Consider the following 20,427-nt stretch of genomic DNA (forward strand, 5'->3'; position numbering starts at 1 on the left):
ATTGTCAGACGTGAGGGATATCCCAAATACCCTGACTGGATCATTACACATTGTAGATAGGTATCAATATCTCACATGTACCCCCAAGATAGATAGTAACTATGATATACCAATTTAAAAATACAAAAAAATAAAAATAAAAGAGATCATGCTTTCAAAACTAGGATGGGGCCGAATGTGGTGGCTCACACTTACTATCTCAGCACTTTGGGAGGCCAAGGCGGGAGAACTACTTGAGACCAGGAGTTTGAGACCAGCCTGGGCAACACAGTAAGACCCCATCTCTATAAAAACTTAGCCTAGCATCGTGATGCGCACCCATGGTCCCAGCTACTCAGGGGGCAGGGGCAGGAGAATCGCTTGAGCCCAAGAGTGAAAGGCTACAGTGAGCCGAAATTGTGCCACTGCAGCCTGGGTTGACAAAGCGAGGCCCTGAAGAAAGAAAAGAAAAAAAAATAAGATGGGCTATCATCTTTCTAATATCTAAGAGAGCCTAATATATCCTATACATAGTATTTAGCATTTCACTCACAGCTGGCTTTTGTATGCTTCCTGATTCCATGTAAATATTTCTTCTTGGTACAATATATTTTATACATCTAGAAAGGTAAATAAAGCATAGCCCAGAATGTTTTTGTTTGTCTGTATGGGAGGCTCTGAAGCCTTGATTCCGTCTATCTATTCTTGAGGGTAATAAGGGATGGATTATAATGGCAGTTTTCCAGTCCTGAGAGAACACAAACACAATAAGGTTATTTGTGGCCCATCTTGAGTTCACATGACCTTTATACTTAAATATTCCCCTTTCCTTCTCCTGTATTCTTTTATTATTCTTCATATCTTGCATGATTTATTGGGTACTCAGTATATGCCAGGCACTCTGCTAAACAATTCACTCACTCAGCAAATACTTATTGAATTTACTGAGTGCCTGGAGGTGTCTGAATAACAACCCTGGATATAATAACTCACTATTTGGAGTAAAGACGAATGAAGAAAAAAATAAGTAAAATACACAGTGTGTAGGTGGTGAGGGGAACTGTGGAGAAAAATCAAGCAGGAAAGGGGGACGGGACATTCTGGAGTGGCGGTTAGGGGGCTGAACTCCTAGGAAAGACGGTCAAGGGATACCTCACTGAGGTGGCTCAGGGGAGGAGCAACCAGCCCATGTAAACGTGTTGCTTAATCTTCATAGGTTACAGACGGAGTAATGTTATGTCATCTTATAGATAATAAAGGTCACAGAATTAAGAACTGGAGGGTCTGAGATTTTCAACCCAGGTCTGTGGGACTCCAAACACCTCATTCTTAAGTACCCTCCACCTGTACTGCTTTCAGATTTATCACAACTAAAGACCGAATTCTATTGTGCAAGCATTTCTATAGATCAACACGAAGGGAGATACTGCAGAGACAAAAAACATTTTATATAGAAAGGTCAAATTCTGTAACAGCTCTCCATTAGATATACTGGGAGAGAAATTCAAAGAGGTAACCCAATTTTCTTAACCCGACATTCAACAAGAATGGTAATTCTAGAGCTTACACTTTGAGACATTAAATCGGCTCAGCTCTAGGCATCCAATTGACTATGGATAGACTTTAATTTAGCCCAAATCCAACAAATGTGGAAGGCATCCCAGCTGCCCCTTTAACACATGCAAATGAACATGACACACTGGCTGGAACTAAAATTAAACCCACCTAAAATGTATCCCACACTGTGGGATGAATATTCAAACATCTGTTTGGACAAACTCATATTTCAAAAACTTTGAAAAAAAAATATGTACATATAGTTTTGGGGACTTTGTAGGGACTTGCAAGGGAGGCAGATGAGAAAGCCAGCCCACAGGCTGATGAGCCATGAGAAAGAACACCATTCTTCTCTCAGCTCAGGATAAGTATGTAAAGATAAAATCTCGGTGGGAAACTAGCTCTTAAACCACATGGTGAAAAGAAATTCAGACCATCTCATGGAGATGTCATGTCAAGCAGTCGATTGAAGTCATCAGGGAAGATTTTTGCACTAGATTCTGCTAGACTTTATTCCCCTGAGTTTAGGCCAAGCCCTTCTTAAAAGCTATACGGACCCTTTCTGGTCTTAAGTCAGTACCTCTTAATCACAGGGCAAGTTATTAACATTCTAGGCACTCCGTTTCCTCTGTGTTTATGAAGATAAGCTTCAAGCTTACCTTTAAGGGTGGTGTGGATCGCGTCGGTGGGGGCCGGAGAAGCACCTGGCATGGGCTGCTTGTCCTGGTTAGCCTGGGGATGGGCTGGCCATGGGGAAGTACACACCTGGGACCCTCTGAAAAAAGTGAAGGACCCTGTCCCCAGAAATGCACCTACATATGCACCTGTGATCTTGCACACAGCTTCGGCCTCAATGCTTTCACAACATCCCAAAGTCCACGCATGGCTCCCTGGAGGTCCTTGGACACCAGCTTGTCACCCCTTATTTTAGATACAGTATTTAACAGTTATTCAAGCTGACTTTAACCAGGACAGCATAAGGACTGAGTAGAGCTGGCTTTAGAAAAGAAATTAATGGATGACAGGAAACATTAATCAAAGACAATCTTTTGGAGTGGAGTTAGGAAAATGATGAGATTCTTAACATTATATAAGATATGTACATTTAGATATACTCATATGTATCGGATATTAACAAACACACACACATAAACACTTTTCCCTGGCCCTAAAAAAACTGTAAAGCTACATATTTCTTAAATATGAGCCGGAATAGGTGAACACAGCTGACTAGAACCCAAAGAAAACTGTTAAGAAAGGAAGCTCCTGGAAGTTAACTGGCATCTACACTGTCCATAAAGTTCCTTGAGAGTAGAAGAGAAAAACCCTGTCTCACTGTATGCAGTGTGTGTGAACATAGCCTCACTGGCCGATTGTCTCTCTCCACCTCTGCCTCCTCATCAGTCCCTCAAACTCCTGCCCATGAAATTAGACCCTTGCTGGCTCTCTGGAAACCCCATGCTTTCCTGGTAGGGCTTCTGCACTTCCTTCTTCCCGGGTGTCCCCAACCAGTTCATTCCTCCTGGGACCTGTCCTGACCCTCCCATCTTCCTAAGTGCCTCAAAAGCATTCATGCAAAGTAGACTGTCCAACCCCCCGAGCTACACGACCTCACTTCCTGGTGCACCTGCCATCCCTAGCAGTTGGAATGGGGCCAGATTTTTCTGGCTGAAATTCTAGGATCCGAGCACAGAGTCTGACATATGGTAGATGTGTAATCCATATTCCATTCACTGATGAATGAATGACTCTAAAGGTAACTAAGCAGGAAGATATACCAAGCACCCAGGAAAACAGCTGCCTTCAAAATGCAACTCCTTATTTTTTAATAATCTGAAACAAGACTAATTCACTAAGAATTCCAATGTGAATGGCCTCCCAATCAAGGTTCTTAACAGCAAATCTTACAGGTATGGGATGACAAGGAGGATTACGAATACCACTTTCCTGATAAGTGGTGACAAATACTGTTTTTAAAATGCCTAGCAACCTCCTGAGCTGAGCTTTATAGACCCCGAAGTACCCTCCACCCTCAAGATCTCTAAAGAATAAAAAGGGGTGAGAGTGGTGGCTCACATCTGTAATCCCAGCACTTTGGGAGGCTGCTAGCACTTTGGGAGGCTGAGGTGGGTAGACCACTTGAGGTCAGGAGTTTGAGACCAGCCTGACCAACATGGTGAAACCCCGTCTTTGCTAAAAATACAAAAATGAGCCAGGTGTGGTGGCAGATGCCTATAATTCCAGATACTTGGGAGGCTGAGCCACAAGAATTGCTTGAACCCAGGAGGCAGAGGGTGCAGTGAGCCGAGATTACACCACTGCATTCCAGCCTAGGCAAAAGAGAAAGACTCTGTCTCAAAAAAAAAGAAAGAAAGACAAGAGAAGAGAAGAGAAGAGAAGAGAAGGGAAGAGAGAAGAGAAGAAGAGGAGGTCAGATCAGTGGCTCATGCTTACAATTCCAGCACTTTTGGAGGCTAAGGTGGGAGGATCACTTAACACTAGGAGTTCAAGACCAGCCTGAGCAACATGGCAAGACCTCACCTCTACCAGAAAATAAAAATAAAAATAAAAATATTTAAATAAAAAAATAAATATTATCTGGGTATGGTGGTAAATGCCCATAGTCCTAGCTACCTAGGAGGCTGAGATGGGAGGACTGCTTGAGCCAAGAGTGAGGTTACAGTGAGCTATGATGGCGCCACGGCATTCCAGCCTGGGTGACAGAGTGAGACCCTATCTCTAAAAATACAAAGAAAGATGTGGACAAGAGCCTTTCCTGCAGTATAGGATGTGGAGAGGTGGCATCCGTCCCTTCTGTGTTTCTGCTCAATTTAACACCTACTGTGCTGGGTAGTTCACTTCTCCTTTCTAATCTCTAGAGCATTTCCAATAGAAGCTGTCCCAATAAGCAGGAATTTAGATTTTCTTCCTCCAAGGTTGGGAACAATGACAAATTTTGCATTTTTGTGAATGGATCAGAAAAATAACAAGTGATCAGTAAATATAAATAAAGCCAGTCACGCAACTCTTTCTGACTTCCAAGCTCTGGCCAGAAACCCACAGCCTCCGCACACTGCCACAGGGCACCTGAAACTAGAACTGAATCTAGAACCATCCTTCCACTAACTGTGGGTGAAGTTCCATTGCCATACACCTCAGGATTTTTCCTAGTTTTACAACACACATTCAATTTCCCAGAGTAATGGGGAAGTTCTGGCACCACAGGTGAAAGCGACATACTGGTTTCTGTGAAAGCAAATGAAGCTGCAGCAGGTGCCTGGTGGGGTACTTACTGGTCATGCCGGGTGTCAGGGATGGCTCTGTCCATTCGCAGCTTATCACTCTCCACTTGGTTGAACTTGTTGCGGGCGTAAGGGTCCTGCCCGGAGCGGACCATCGTCCCTCCAACATAAGCTTCCTGGTTAAAGTCTGGCCACCGTACTTTCCCTAAAAAGAGCAGAGCAGAAGGTAGGGATGAGGGAAAATGTAATCAAGTGCTCATCACAGAGACTGCAGTAAGTGTTAACTCAAGAAATCACATCCGTGGCTTCTTCACATAGTGGCCATTTAAAAAAAACTAGCTGAAAACAGCACAAGCAAGCATCATCCTGTCTACAAGCCAGAGAACAGGAAATTGCAGGTTTGCCGTTTACAGCGTGAAAGTTAAAGGCTTGGCGTACAGGCATCTGTCCAGTGAACAAAGTAAAATCAAAGTACCCATAACTGGCATCATTCATGTTCTCTATAAAAGGAGATATTCTCAGCTTGTCCCACCTTTCCAGGGATTATAATGTTGACATTATCTCAGTTAGGGTGAAGAAGATCGTCTATAAACTACACATAAGGTATTCCATCATGTAACATCAGGTAACACAAAAATAAATGTTTATACAAAAAATAACCCCTAAGAACAGGATATCAAAACGCCCTCTGGTGAGACCTTGTCAAGGGGTCCTCTTTGCAGCTGTCAGTATGCCTGACCCCACGGGGAGAAAGTGAAGGATGTGGCTCCCAGAGGTGTCCCCACATGCACAGCAGGGGCCTGGCCATTCCTAACACCCACATCATACTTGTTCTCTTCCTGGAAGGAAGGAAGCCAAGGCAGCCTGCCTGTCCCCTGGCACTGGCCTGAACCCTAGAATGCCAGGCACAAGGTTCTCCAAGAACACACCACTGCACTGAGGAGCCCTACCCTAGGGTAGAGGCAGTGGTGGTGACCAAGGAGCACTGAGGGGAGAGCACTGCTGGCGAGTGAAGTCAGGATGAGCCCAGGTGTAATAAAGGCAGAGCCAGAAAAAAGCACGAAGGCAGGACGCTCAAACAGCAGAAGAAAGGTGGAAGGAGAGGCAGACTTGAGGCAAGGAGAACATATATGATTCTGGTTAACCTGGGTTTCAATCAAGCACCATTCACTTTGCTACCTATATGATCTTGGATATGTTATTCATTGTTTGAAATTAAGTTTCCTACAAAATAAGTAAACAGAACAAAAGGTTCTTCATGAGGACTTAATGGCCTATGATGTTCCATTTCATAGACATGACAAACTAAAAAATAATAATAAACACCACCAACAATGCTGTTCACATGAAACTCAAACATTTTCCAGTGGCTGGAACTGCCATGAAGAAACATAAGGCTGTTACGGGGGTAGGGAGCACAGGGTTCCTGTTCTTTATGGGGTGGTCTGGTAAGGCCTAACAAGATGATTTTGAGCAGGTAACTGAACAAAGGCAGGGTGTGGGCATGCAGCTCTCCGGGAGAATAGGGCACTGCAGTGCAAAGGTCCTAGTGTGGGCATGAGCATGCCCATTCAGGAACCAGCCAGGAGGCCAGTGTGATGAAGGAGCATGCAAGAGCCTGGCCGTCAGAGCCAACATTGGAGAGGGGAAGGCAGGGCTGCTGGCAGCTACACGGAACAGGGAAGCAAGGGGAAGACAGTTCTTCTGCAGCATGTCAACTCTTGGATCATGCAGTTGACCCTGAAAACACGGTATGATAGTAGCATGTGTACCTCCGTATCTACTTTCCCAACAGAAATCCCTCATTACACAATTGAAGGACCACTGTGTTCCTTTCTCTATTTCAGAGATGAGGAAACTGAGAATCAGTTACATGTAATTTGTTCAAGACAGAAGAGTAAATTTTCTATCTAAAAGCTCATCTGCTTCTTGTTGCAACTGTCCTGCGAGGTCAGAACCCCCATCTCATCACAGCTGGTTGCCGTGGAAATGATACTCAGGGGGGTCACAGAAGCCTGGCCTCTCAAACAGAAAATCAGTTCCAAAACCCATGAGCTTGGCTACAGCAATGATACCACGGCCCCAATAAACAGCTGCCTGTGGAGCCGGCCAAGGTGTCAGCATTTTCTTATGCCTCAAATAAAGCGTTTCCAAAACGTTTTACTGGAAACATGTGTTCCGTGCAAAGCCCATCCTAAAAACACTGCCTTCACCCTCATATATTTTCAAGGATGAGAAGAAAAATAACGCCCACCTGTGCTCAAGAACGAGCAGCTTCGACTCCTCGTCAGTGAGTTTATCCTTTCATGGACTAATACAAAAGAGGCTTTGAAGCCTTTGTTAAAATAGAAACCAGCAGCACCTACGGCAGAATTCCAATGAGCTGGTTCTAACAAATGTGTTTAATGTCCTGAATACCCTGCACCACAGAACTTTGAACTATGGAATAAAGAACCATGACGGAGTCCCATGCCCAGCCAGAGAAGAGACCGCCACCTGAGAGAGGTTTCAACCTACCATGTAACTCTTACAGCCTACTTGCTTCTCACCGGTGTGCTGGGGACAGCAAGGTCTGAGGACTCTGGTTGGTGTGGACCTGTGTGCAAGGAGAGCAGTGGCCATGGGACAAGGCCTCTGCAGAGCTCCTGAAGCTTCCATCCCATTTCCACCCAAACATCTTTTTGTGCTCTCACATCCCCACCGCACTTCTGGAATTAGACCATCACAGCACAGGGTTTGCAAGACATCTAATGCCAATCAGTCACAGGGTGGCTCAGACCCTGGCCTGCAGTGCATGCCAGGTGACTCCACGTGAGGTGTCATGCTAGATCCTGCAGGCAGAATCAGTACACACAGGCCCGTGACCCATGCTGTGGACTTCATGTTCTAGGAGATGGAAGGAGACAGACAAGAATCATATGATTGTACTAGGCTGGGTGTGGTGGTTCATGCCTGTAATCTCAGCACTTTAGGAGGCTGAGGCGGGTGGATCACGAGGTCAGGCATTCGAGACCAGCCTGGCCAACATGGTGAAACCCTGTCTCTACTAAAAATACAAAAAATTAGCCGGACACGGTGGCAGGCACCTGTAATCCCAGCTACTCGGGAGGCTGAGGCAGGAGAATCGCTTGAACCTGAGAGGCGGAGGTTGCAGTGAGCCCATATCGCGCCACTGTGCTCCAACCCGGGCGACAGTGCAAGACTCCGTCTCAAAAAAAAAAGAATCAAATGACCGTACTAATAAATGTATCAATAAAAACTGAGCTAAGTGCTCTGAGGGTGAGAAATGAAGCATCTAACGGAGGAATCTTATCTAGACTGGGAAACCAGGGGTGGTTTCCCTGCAGAAGGAATATTTGTGCTGAGATACGAATCATGAGTAAAAAATGAACTAGGAGAAGCCCTTAAAACCTCAGAAAAATAGTATCTTTCTTCAGTACCCAAAGACTACATGAGCCTACTTAGCGGTACCCTGCCACACCCCCTTCCTTTGACACAGGAGCATCTTCAACAGGACCCTGGTGTGGGCCCTGCCTTGCCTTGCGGCAAACTCCCCGAGACACACCGCCGTTTTACTAGAGACAGACTACCAAGAGTATTTCTTTCATAAAAGCTTAGCAGGACTGGAATACTACAGGGGCTTTCAAGTTTGCTTGACAATGACATACATTTAACACTGTGACCCAGGTGTCACAATGCAAACATACACACCCAACTGACACAAAAGTCTCACAATGCCAAACTTGCCCTCACTATATGTGATGAACAGATCTATTTTTGCTTTAGGTATCTCTCGAAACTGGCTTCACCACCTAATAATGGGTCACAACCCATAATTTGAAAAACGCTAAGCTAAAGAACCATTACTAAAATTGGTTATTTCTGTACTATATAGAATTGCTAGGTTGAAGCACCCCTGGAGGCAGGCAGGAAAATCCATGGAGAACAAGATTTGTAGAGAGCACATGCGCCCCAGCCCAACCCCAAGCAGACAGGGACGTGGTGAGAGGTAGAGAGTGGGGTTATGAGTTAGAGGTTAGAGAGAAACAGCCACAAAACAACCAACAAAACGTCTGAATATATCACCTTCCTAAAAATATGACACCCATACATCATCTTGTGCTTTTACCATCTCTTTAAAAATCTTTAAAAATAGTTCTGGAAATTAAAAAGCTTTAGAAAATAAAAATATATGAGAATCTCGGGAAAATGGACTTGGCTAAGCAGAAGCAGCTGATGGAAAATACTTCAGAGATATAACATTTTACATGAGGAGGCAGAAACTAGCTTCATCACCCAAGATGACAGGAAAATAAAACATACATTTAAATAACATGAGAAAGGTATTTAAATAACATGAGAAAAGAAAGACAGCATTACCCTAAGAAGGGCTGTGAAAACAGTTTGCTTATTAAATAAGGTTATGAAAATATTTTTGATGAAATTTCTTTCCAGAAGATAAATTTCTCTTAGATGTGATCTTTGAAACCAAAGAAGGAATTGTTTGACCTTACCAGCCTTGAAACCCCTGATTTGGTGAAAATGAGAAGCTTACAGCTGATTATTCTACAGACAGAACAAGTCACCTGTCTGCAACCCCATGCCGACCTACCTGAGCTGGAATGAGGACTGCACTAGTCCCAGCCAAACCCTCAGGCAGTCCCACAGACTGCCCTGCTCCCCACATGCATGGCCATGTCCTTTGAGAAGCACTCCGCCCACAAGGGTCTCGCTGTCCTGGGCTGCTGTCCTGCACACACTACTTCTCATATTCTCCTGGGCTGCTGTCCTGCCTGCACCACTCCTTGTATTCTCCTGGGCTGCTGTCCTACCCCTGCCACCCCTTGTATTCTCCTGGGCTGCTGTCCTGCACACACCACTCCTCCTATTCTCCTGGGCTGCTGTCCCGCACACACCACTCCTTGTATTCTCCTGGGCTGCTGGTCCTGCCCGCGCCACTCCTCACATTCTCCTGGGCTGCTGTCCTGCCCGCACCACTCCTCGTATTCTCCTGGGCTGCTGGTCCTGCCCCTGCCACTCCTCATATTCTCCTGGGCTGCTGTCCTGCCCGCACCACTCTTCGTATTCTCCTGGGCTGCTGTCCTGCCCGCACCACTCCTCGTATTCTCCTGGGCTGCTGGTCCTGCACACACCACTCCTTGTATTCTCCTGGGCTGCTGTCCTGCCCATGCCACTCCTCGTATTCTCCTGGGCTGCTGTCCTGACTGCGCCACTTCTCGTATTCTCCTGGGCTGCTGGTCCTGCCCCTGCCACTCCTGGTATTCTCCTGGGCTGCTGTCCTGCCCACACCACTCCTCATATTGCTCCAGGCTCCCCTTCCCACCCAGGTGAAGACGGAGCTCCTCACCTCACAGACTTAGCCTCGCCCGCAGCACCCCAGCATTCCACATGCACAGTCCACAAGCACCTGTCAACGGCTTTACTACTGAGGGGTCGCGTCCTGGGTCGAAGGTACCGGAGGCTGACCGTGAAAAGGAATCCAATCCTGCGTGTGACTGGGAGGAACGCAGCTTCGTGTTAGTTCTTACACATCTCATAGCTGCGTGCCGATCCAGCCGCATCTGAGACATGCTGTGGTCGTGCGCCGGACGCTTACTCCTACGCCTCTTTTGCTCATTTGCAGGCATTTTTTAAATGTGTTCCACCGCAAAGCCTGTCAGCCCTTCCGAGTCTGCCTACCCTATCAGTCAGATCCCTGGCTGGAGCACGGGGGAACAGAGGGTGCGGAGCTGGCCAACGGGGGTCCAGGCCAATGCTGTGTCACCGATTAGGATTCAAGGACTTGAGCAGAGGAGGAGCCAAACACACGCACACACGCACGCGCACAAACACACAGCACAAAATCCAAGCATGAGGGTGAGCCTGGCTCACTGACTCCCTCTGACACTCTGGTCTGTATAAAATGGAAATAATATTCCACTTCTGGGGTTGTTATAACAACTAAATGAAATGACCACAGCAAAAGTCCTACACTACTAACTCTGATATAAATTCACTGATAGTTACAGGCAGAAATGACGACACACAGAATGCCCCGGCCTCTCTGATGTAACCCCCTATGCCCTCACCCAGGAACCACTGCTGGGAACCACCCAGCCACCAGGCGCTCTGTGACACCCATGAGTGGTGTCCCACTCTGCAACTGACCCCGGGAGGGGAGCAGGAAGCATAGAGGGAATCCCTGCCTTCTTCTTGGGGTTCCTGTGGGCTCTGCCTAGGTGAGCAGGGGTGCGGACCTGCGGATGCACTGAATTCCTGCCCTGCCTCACCCACGAGTACCTCCCGCCCTCCCCACAGTGCTGTGAGAAGACAGAAGATGGGGCCAGTGGATGATTTCACCTATGTTTACACTTGTATCCTTCCATTTCCATCTGCTGCTCCCAAGAAACACCTGGAAATAATAACTCAATGTCACTCTCTGCTTGTTTCAGGCAGGGGGAGATCTGAGACAGGTCCCATGTCAGGTGGAGTGGGGAGGAAGAGAGGCTTGCTCTGAAGCCAGGGGTGTTAGCGCTCGAAAGAGGAATAGTCTGGACATAGCCCACTTTACAAAATGGAAATGTCAGGGGCCTACTCTAAGAGAAAATTAGTTTTACTATCAGTCATATCATGATCAGTTAGGTCCTTACGTTTTCCACTTAAGCTGTTTTTAACATTCCTTGGCGGTACTGGGTCTGAGAAACCCCAGGACTGTGCAGAGATGGGAAGCACCAGCCCTCTGCCCCTCACCTGTGCATGTCATGGGCACCTTCTTTTGCCATTTTCTCCTGCTCCCTGCATCACCCAGAGGGCTACTGAGGGCCACAAAGCCTCTGGGGGCTCCCACACAGATGCCGAGCTTCTCCTGCTCAGTGGGGATGGTGTGAAGAGAAGCGGGACCTGCCTGCTGACAGCAGCCTGTGTGCTGGACGGGCGAGAACGCAGGAGCCTGTGTCCCCGGGTGGAGCTCTATCTTCCCATCTCCTGGCAAGATCCAGACCCACCCTCTCTCAATCCTAGGGTTAGAAGAATACTAAAGGGATGTCTCGCACTTGCTGTCCTGAGGAACGTATGGGTGACCTAAAAAGACAGACGTTTTATTTTGGGTCTTAATTTTGGAGAAAAACAATCCACCACCCTCTATTTCCCCAAGTTGAACAGAACAGCCCAGTACAGTGAAAATGCCAAGCCCGAGCAAATGTACAGAAATTAACAAACGCCTCACTGGAAAGACCCACCATCCAATAGTGCGGAGGAGATGGGATAGCTCCATAACCAAAGTCAAGGTTCCAAGAAAGCCCCAGAGAAGGGGCACTGGGCCTGGGTCTCGAAGTGTGAGCAGGAGCCTGCCAGATGCAGGCGGGATGTAACGGAAGACACCTGGAGACAGGGAGACCCAGTAGGGAGGGATGGCAGGCGGGGAGGTGAGGGGGCCCTGTGCCCAGTGGCTGCAAATCCTCTAGCCTGGGCTGAAGTACTCAAACCTTACTCTTCACATTCTAGAGCGCACAGGATATTTGGAGCAAATGAGTGCTGATCCACTTCACACTCTAGGAATGTGCCTCTGGCTGTGGAACAAAGGATGCTCAGACAGGAGACGAAAGCGAGGAGGCTGAGTACCCCGGTGCAAGCGTGTACAGCCCAGTGCACATCTGCCCCTGCTCATGAAGGCCCTGCCCCTATCTGAGGATGTGTCCCCAGCCAAATGGCACGTCACCTCCAAGCCAGCCCAGCCCCTGCAAGCCCCAAACCCACGTCCAGGTCTCTGCTCACCTCCGGCCTGCATGGCCAGCAGTGCCTCCCCAGCATTTCCTCCTCCTCCAGGAGGAGCCACCGTGGAATCTGTGGCGGGGCAGGCACAGCACCTCTCAGGAAGGCTGTCCTGCTTCCACTAACCTGGCTAACACTGCATTACTGTTTTGTCAGTCCCGTCTGCAATCCCAGAAGGTTTACCTGGGAACCCTTACTAAACCTGGTCTTCTCAGCCACGCCCGCACCACCGACGCTGTGCATACTTACAGATAAGATGGGGCCACTGCGATGCTGTGTCTACCCCTCCTGCCGGCTGAGCTGCCTCTCAATGTGGCTACCTCCTCCAGGAGCACTCCCTGGGGTCCCCAGTCGCTGCCTCTCTGCACCCTCTCTCATTTCTTTCTCCTCTTTCTGCAAGCCTCTTCCTGCCCGCTCACACAGAGCTCCATCCCAACCACAGCTTTTCTAAAACCCTCTTGCCAGGGGGCCTTGTAAGTGCTTCCACTCTTCTGTCTAATAACTTGAAATTCCACTGAGGCTAGAGCTCAAGTTTAACCACATCTAATTGCCGCCGAACACAGGAACAAACACAGAGACAATGGTGTTTGTTCCTACTCTGCCGGCACCTCAATGACTCCCAAGTCACTCCCCAGAAATTAGAGCCACCTCTCGGGTTCTGGCTGTGCCCTCTCTGTCTTGACCTTGGTCTGGATTTGGAGACACATTCACTGAAAGCCATTTAAAATGAGTCCTATCACTCTCCACCTGACTCAGGCTTCAATATCCTTCTAACCTTGTTTGCTGTACCCTTTTCAGTTTGGAGATCAAGTCTGGACAGAGAAGATGGAGGCCCAATGGGAACGGGCAGGCTCCGCTTCCTCTCACTGCGTAGCTGGGATGCTCTTCTAGCTCTCTCTCCTCCCCTCGTGTCCACAGGCCTATGCTTGTCATCTCCAACACTGACCTCTCCACACGCACTGGAATCGGCTGCCACAGCTCTCTCTGCTCCCCATGGTGGAGGGGGGCCCAGCCCGGAAGCTGCTTGGCAGTGCACTTCAGTAATGAAAATGAACATCCTGCTAAGCCCTATAGGTGTTCCTGCAACTTGTTCTGACACTGTTCCCAGAGGCCTGTGGCACTGTGGGGAGAGTGTCCCTCCTCTCCTGGCCACCTTGCAGCTGCATCTGATGTCTGATAGCAAATGGAGGCCACTCCATTTGAAGGGCTGGGCTAATAGCAAGAGGAAGCGAGATTCCTTGCCCACTACCTTTGGAATGACGGCCCTAAGCTTCCCTTCTTATCCCTGTAGCCATGAAAAACAATGTACACAGTCAGAGAGGGGATGAGCCCAGGTTAATTCTTCTGCCTCTGGGAGAGAAGGGCCAGGACCTGGACAGACAGAGCAGACCTACGGTGGCCTGACAAGTCCTGGCTCTGGACTCGTGCAGAAGGGGGTCCTAAGGCTGGTGTTGGAGGAGAAATTCCTGCCACTTCTGTCTGCCGGTCCATTCTGCAGGACACATCCCTGCCCACTGTCCTGACTCAGCCACTACCCGGCCACTGCTCCCTGGGTTACACAGACTTCAGGCCTAGCAATTTTTTCTTTTTTTTCTTCCCTATCTTTGACTTAGTTGGCATGCCTCCCCACTGATACTCTTCATCACACCTGCTATCGTTCATGGCACAAGGTTTTGTGCTTTGGTACTTCCTTGGGTACAGAGTTTCTTCTACCTCCTGTAACCCATCCACCAGCCTCTGAGTTATAGTTACCTTTTCAGAATCTGTTTTTTCCTGGTTTCGTATTGGGAACTTTTCTCCCTATCTTATCGAGGCTGGAGAGCAGCATGGCATCCCTCGAGCACAGAGTGGCTGGCGACTGTAACTGCACGGTCCATAGTGCCTGGGAGTGGAGGCCGACCGAGCACAGGCACTGAGGCCCTGGGAAGGGTGCTCAGGGCCCCGCCAGCATCAGCTCTGTGGCTGACACTCTAGGACCTGGCTGTGGCCTGAGACACAGCCAGACAGGGGTCCTAAGTGTCACTCGGGACACCATTTCCATGGGACAGTTCATTCTGGGATCCTAATAACCAATCCTCAAGTGAACTTTTTGAAAAAGACGCTTTTATCATCAGGGGACTACTTGCATTTGGATGACTTGTTCAAATAAACGTTGGTTTAAAATAATGCTACCATTCCAAACAATGCCACTTCTTTCTTAATATTTTCGTTTTTACTAAACCTCATATTTGAAAAAAAAAAAAGATAGAAACCTATTAAACTGACCCTTCAAAGAATTAACATCACAAAGCACATGAAGACCCCAGCACAGACAGGCATGTGCACACCCCAGCACACAGAGGCTCACGCACAGGCACATGCACAAATGTGGTCTTTAGAGGACTCTCAGTTGCGATGTCCTTCAGCAGCAGATCATGACGTTCTGACATATGTTCCTGGGCAAAAAGCTGTCATCTACCACCCGCAGGTGTACAAGGGGAGGGGAGGGATCTTCCTGGACGCAGGTCCCATCGTGCAGGAAACTGAGAGTCTCAGTGGATTCAGGCTACGGGAGGCTTCAGGATTCTGTACAGGTATTCAGTGTTGTACTGCAACTCTTCATTCAAATCCTCCCCAGGAGAGACAGCTTAAACAAATGTAAAGCTACCCTACGTAAAACAGAGCAACCGCTGGGAAAGCAGCCAAGGAAGGAAGACAGAATGTATTTAATATCAAAGGACAAGGCTCTCAGATTTATTTTAACCTCTTGCTTGATCTCAAATTGAATGTAATTTTACTGTGCTTAAAAGGAAAAAAAAATCCTAATATTCTTCCTCTAGAAGGTCATAATGCTACACCATGAAAGAAAAGACAAGGGCTGGGCCAGGATTACAAACAAATAGATCCATTTCGATTACAAAGGCCCATAAATTATGCTTTAGTATTTGTCACTGGATAGCTGGTATCACAGGAAATTGTCTTCACCTGTGAGAAACCATCTCTTGAAATAAGGAATCCCACACATCCATGATTAAAGATAAAAAAATCAGGAAATCCAAAGAAGTGATAAAAAGTTATTTAAAAGAAAACCTAAGAAAATATCAGATGTTATAGAGGAAACAGTTTTCATTTGTTTAAAATTATCTGTGCTATCAAAACAACCAAAACTATACTACAAAACAGTATCAAATTGATGAAGTGCAGTAAATCTTCATGTACAAACCACCATGTATCCCTTCTCCAAACCTGAAATGAAAATTCTTCATTTTCCCTTATATGTTGTAGTACCTAACCATAATAAATTTAGCCTATTGCACACGGTTTTGATCAATCTTCTTTTTTTTTTTTGAGACGGAGTCTCGCTCTGTCGCCCAGGCTGGAGTGTAGTGGCCAGATCTCAGCTCACTGCAAGCTCTGCCTCCTGGGTTTACAGCATTCTCCTGCCTCAGCCTCCCGAGTAGCTGGGACTACAGGTGCCCGCCACCTCGCCCGGCTAGTTTTTTCTTTTTTTGTATTTTTTAGTAGAGACAGGGTTTCACCATGTTAGCCAGGATGGTCTCGATCTCCTGACCTCGTGATCCGCCCGTCTCGGCCTCCCAAAGTGCTGGGATTACAGGCTTGAGCCACCGCGCCCGGTCCAAACTTCTTTTTCATCTTAAATATCAGAAATAATATCAAAGTGAATCTACTGCCCAGAATCCCAGCCAACAGATGAAAAAGACAGAAGGAGAGAAAGAGAGCAACTGTTAACCAGTGACTACTTGGTCTGCTACTTCATACAGGACCTTGTCCACACCATACCATAACCATGTCAAATATGATGGCTTCCGCTTTACAAGTTAGGAAACTAAGGCACAGAAGTTAAACTTATCCAACATATCACAGCTATAAGATGATAGAACCACTACTCAAACTCCTAATTATGCCCAATCTGTGTTCCCTCCACTGCACCCAACAACTCACTTTTAAGTGGGGGAAATTGAAGTGAAACACCAAAAAGCAACCCTGCATGCCTGTGCAGTTCCCAGCTGCCCAGCCCCCTTTCAGGTGGCAGTGCCAGTCCTGTCTCCACCCTGGAGTGACTGAGTCTCTGACTTTGAGAGCATGTGTTCCTGTCTCTGAAACCCTGGCACCACCTGTTGTTGGATTCAGAAGGAACTGTGGACATCGTCTCTCCAGGTGTGAAAATTTCTCCATTACAGTCCCCAGTGTCCAGCCACAGCTTAAGAGGTGCTGAGTATGGGGAGCCTCCCGTTTCAAAAGGCAGCTGTTTCACTGCACAGCAAGAACTGTTGGTGGGGGCTTCCTCAGATGAAAACAAACACTGCTTCCTGGACAGGCACAGTGGCTCATGCCTATGACCCCAGCACTCTGGGAGGCTGAGGACGGGGGATCACTTGGGCTCAGCAGTTCGAGATCAGCCTGGAGAACACAGCGAGATGCTGTCTCTGCAGAAACATTTAAAAATTTGTCTGGCATGGTGGCACATAACTGTAGTCCTAGCTATGTGGTAGGCTGAAGCAGGAGGGCTGCTTAAGCCCAGGAGTTCGAGGCTGCAGTGAGCTACGATTGCAGCACTGCACTCCAGCCTGGGTTGGTGAGACCCTGTCTCAAAACAACAGAAACAAGAAAAAGCTTCCCTCTAACTTCTGCTCAAATACAAAAAACAGAATTCTCAAATAAAAAGAGAAAAAAAGTCATCGACCTCTTTTATATGGTAGCCTTTCAAATATTGGGGCATCACGCTCCCACTTCCCCTTGGAAGCCCTTCTGTAAAAACATCCACAGTTACTGCACGTGTTCCTCATCGGACACTGGATCCGCTTCCTCAAAATCAAAGTCACTGTTAGCCGGACTAACCAGTTTATTATCATCCCTGAACACTCTGTGCTCTGAAGAGAACAAAACACTTCAGCTATGGGGTGGCAGCCCAGAGAACACTGGATGTCATGTGACTGCTTCTGGACATTGTATTTCGACTAACAAAGCTTAAGATAACTATTTTCAAACAGCTCCATTACATTTCTGGTTACTGATCTCAGCCCTTGGTCTCCACTTTCTTGCTTGTTGGAACGGGAGAAAGACAATGGAAGACTTGTTCTTCAATGTTGGCTAGAGTAAGAAAATAGGCCCCCCATGGAAGACAAAATGGCAACTAATATTTAAAAATGCATGCATTGCCATTGACCCTGCAATTTCACTTTTAGGAATTCATTTCAAGAAAATAATCATGGACATACAAAGATTTACCTCTCAGGATACTGGCTGGAACCCCTCTTTGTGTCCCACAACAGAAAATAAGTTCAATGAGCCGACGGCCGTGGAGATATTGCCGCCATTAAAATGCTATAGGAGATGTTTACGGACATGAAAAGGAGTTCCCGATATATTGCCCAAGCGGAGATGTACACCACGGTGCTGTATTTGTAAAAATGTAGCTGTAAGCAGATGGTAGGGGACTGCCCGTAGGAAAAGGCCCCATTTCAGGAAAGAAGAGAGAGGAGGGTGGTCCCCTGATCAGGGAGCCAAAGCCCATGAGGGGCTCTGAAAGAGAGATGGGCATGTGTGGAGAAGCGTCTCAGCAAATCCCCCAAATCTACTGAAATGTTAGTCACCTTGTGGATGACCTGAATTTTCATAGAAATTCATGGAAAGACTGAACTTTGAATGTGGGATAAAACTCAGGACCTGTTGTCAGAGAGGCCAAATGCTTCAGGAGCATTTGGTCCCAGGAGCCAACTCTAAGAAATTGCGTGCAGGGCCTGAGGCTTCAAGTGCCTGGGTCTCGGCACGTCCCATGCAGAGGAGACCCCTTCGTCTCAGCGATGGGGGCAGCACAAGACCTGGGTATGCGTCCAGGGCAAGTATGGAGGCACATGGGGTGGGAGAGGAATGGTGGTTATTTCTGGATGGTAGAATTATGAATATAATTTTCTTATTTTTGCTTATTTGAATTTCTAAAATCTACAATACACATATTGCTTGCTTTTTAAAAGATGCTTTCCTGAAGACACTGACAGCCACTTATTTTCCTTATGACAACACTGTGTAGATCACTGGCCTCAAGCCTGGCTCATGGAGACCTATGTAGATTTCGCTCCCTACAAGTGTCACACGGTTCCACCCCAGACAACATGTATCTCAGGGCACATGGTTCACAGAGACCAGGAAGGGAATTCTGACCTACAACATGGGTGAACCTGGAGGAATTATGCTAAGTGAACAAGCCAGAGATAAAGGACAAGTACTGTAAGGCTGCACTCATATGAGGGACCCAGAGGAACCAAATTCATAGAAACAGGAATACCAGGGCCTGCGGGAGGCAGGAGTGGGACATTAGAATTGCACAGGTAGTTTCCATTTTGCAAGATGAAAACAGCTCTAAAGATGGATGGTGGTGATGACTGCAAAACACTGTGAATACGCTTAAAGAAAATGGACGTGTATGCTTAAAAACACTTAAACTGGCAACTTTAGCGTTATGCATCTTTTATTACAATTAAAAAAGGTAAATGCACAACGCTAGAACCCATTAAGTCACCTAGAAAAACAAAGGGTCGGGGAACATTTCTCTCTGATGCTGCAGCAGTGCTGAACAAATAACACACGTGGTTCACCTCATCTTTCTTCCGGCAGGTGAGAAGTAGAAAAGCTAAAACATCTCTGTTAGGATCGGTGGCAATTCACACCCCGGATTTAAGTTCTCTTAACACATTTCATCATTCCCGTTTCATTCATCTTTACGTGAACATCAGCAACTTCTGTTCTGAGAAATCCACTGTCTGGGAAAACTGAACCAGCAACACATCGGGGAGGGGTGGCTGGGATGAAGACACAGCCCAGGACCGGGATGGGGAGGGGCCTCAAGGAGAATCCCGATGGCCTCAGGACTCTCCTTTCTGAACTCTCTCCCTACCCACGTCTCTCCTAAGCCTCAGGCCCTTACACAAGGTTACTGAGGAATACAAGAATGACACTAAGGTCTCATAAAGGCATAGAGAAAATCTGCTCCAAAAGGCCACGTTGACCAAAGAGTGAGAGATGTCCAACAAGAACCTCATCAACAGCTGTCCTCAGAGGCAGACCTTGGCCTTCCAGCCCCTACAGCCGCCCCTGTTCCTTCTAATGGCCCCACTCCTCTACTGGCCCCTGCTCCTCTACTGGCCCCCCACTCCTTTGCCGGTCCTTCTGCCAGCTGGCTGGCTGGTCAGATTCAGGGACAATTACAGGGAGAAACTTATTTTTCAATCCAGAGGTTTTTCCACACCAAGGGGAAAAAATGAGATTCTTCTCTATCAGATGTATTTTCAAAATACAAAATATTGACTAATATACATACTCTATTTAAAGATAATATTTTAAAAACCAACGCTAAAAAAAAAGTTCAGTGGTTCCAAGTAGAAAGCATGACGCTGAAATAGAAGCAAGGGTCACAAGAGTTTATGGGCAAAAACTCATCCACAGTAGACCTGAAATGCGGTATGAGGGTGGGGGGAACTATAGAGATATAATTTTACAGCACCTAAAAGAAAATAAAATTGTTGATTCTAATCTGAGAATAGAGGTTAAAGGGAAATAGGAAGACAGAGTTAACAGAATCGAAGAGTTTTAGAGCATGAACGAATCTAAATTTTACAGATGAGGAAAATAAAACCCAAATACTCCCTAAATATTCTAAGGCCACAGGACTGGTGGCACAGCTGAGCCTAGAGTTCCTGGTCATTATCCTTGTTCCGAACCCTGATCCTGTGCTCCCAGGTTGTTGTTCTTGTCCGCATTCCATGACTTCCAGCTGGGACTGCCACTTGGGTGGTATACTTTATCCAAATTCCAGATTCTTCCCCAAAGTATGATGAATGAGACAAGAAATAGAGTAAAAACAGTAATTTGGGTTTTTCTG

At 47.0% G+C, this 20,427-nt stretch overlaps 1 protein-coding gene across 4 annotated transcripts in view; it reads right to left on the reverse strand.

The window, feature by feature from the left end:
• The window catches only part of GALNT2 (polypeptide N-acetylgalactosaminyltransferase 2), a 220,806-nt gene that overhangs the window by 75,662 nt on the left and 124,717 nt on the right, over positions 1–20,427 (reverse strand). For all 4 annotated transcript variants that reach the window (XM_033199314.1, XM_033199316.1, XM_033199315.1 and 1 more), the window contains exon 3: positions 4,830–4,983. In XM_033199314.1, the coding sequence (XP_033055205.1) occupies positions 4,830–4,983 (154 nt within the window). The remainder of the gene's footprint in view (positions 1–4,829; positions 4,984–20,427) is intronic.

The sequence above is a fragment of the Trachypithecus francoisi genome, unplaced genomic scaffold (assembly GCF_009764315.1).
Source record: "Trachypithecus francoisi isolate TF-2019V2 unplaced genomic scaffold, Tfra_2.0 Lachesis_group5, whole genome shotgun sequence".
Classification (NCBI taxonomy): domain Eukaryota; kingdom Metazoa; phylum Chordata; class Mammalia; order Primates; family Cercopithecidae; genus Trachypithecus; species Trachypithecus francoisi.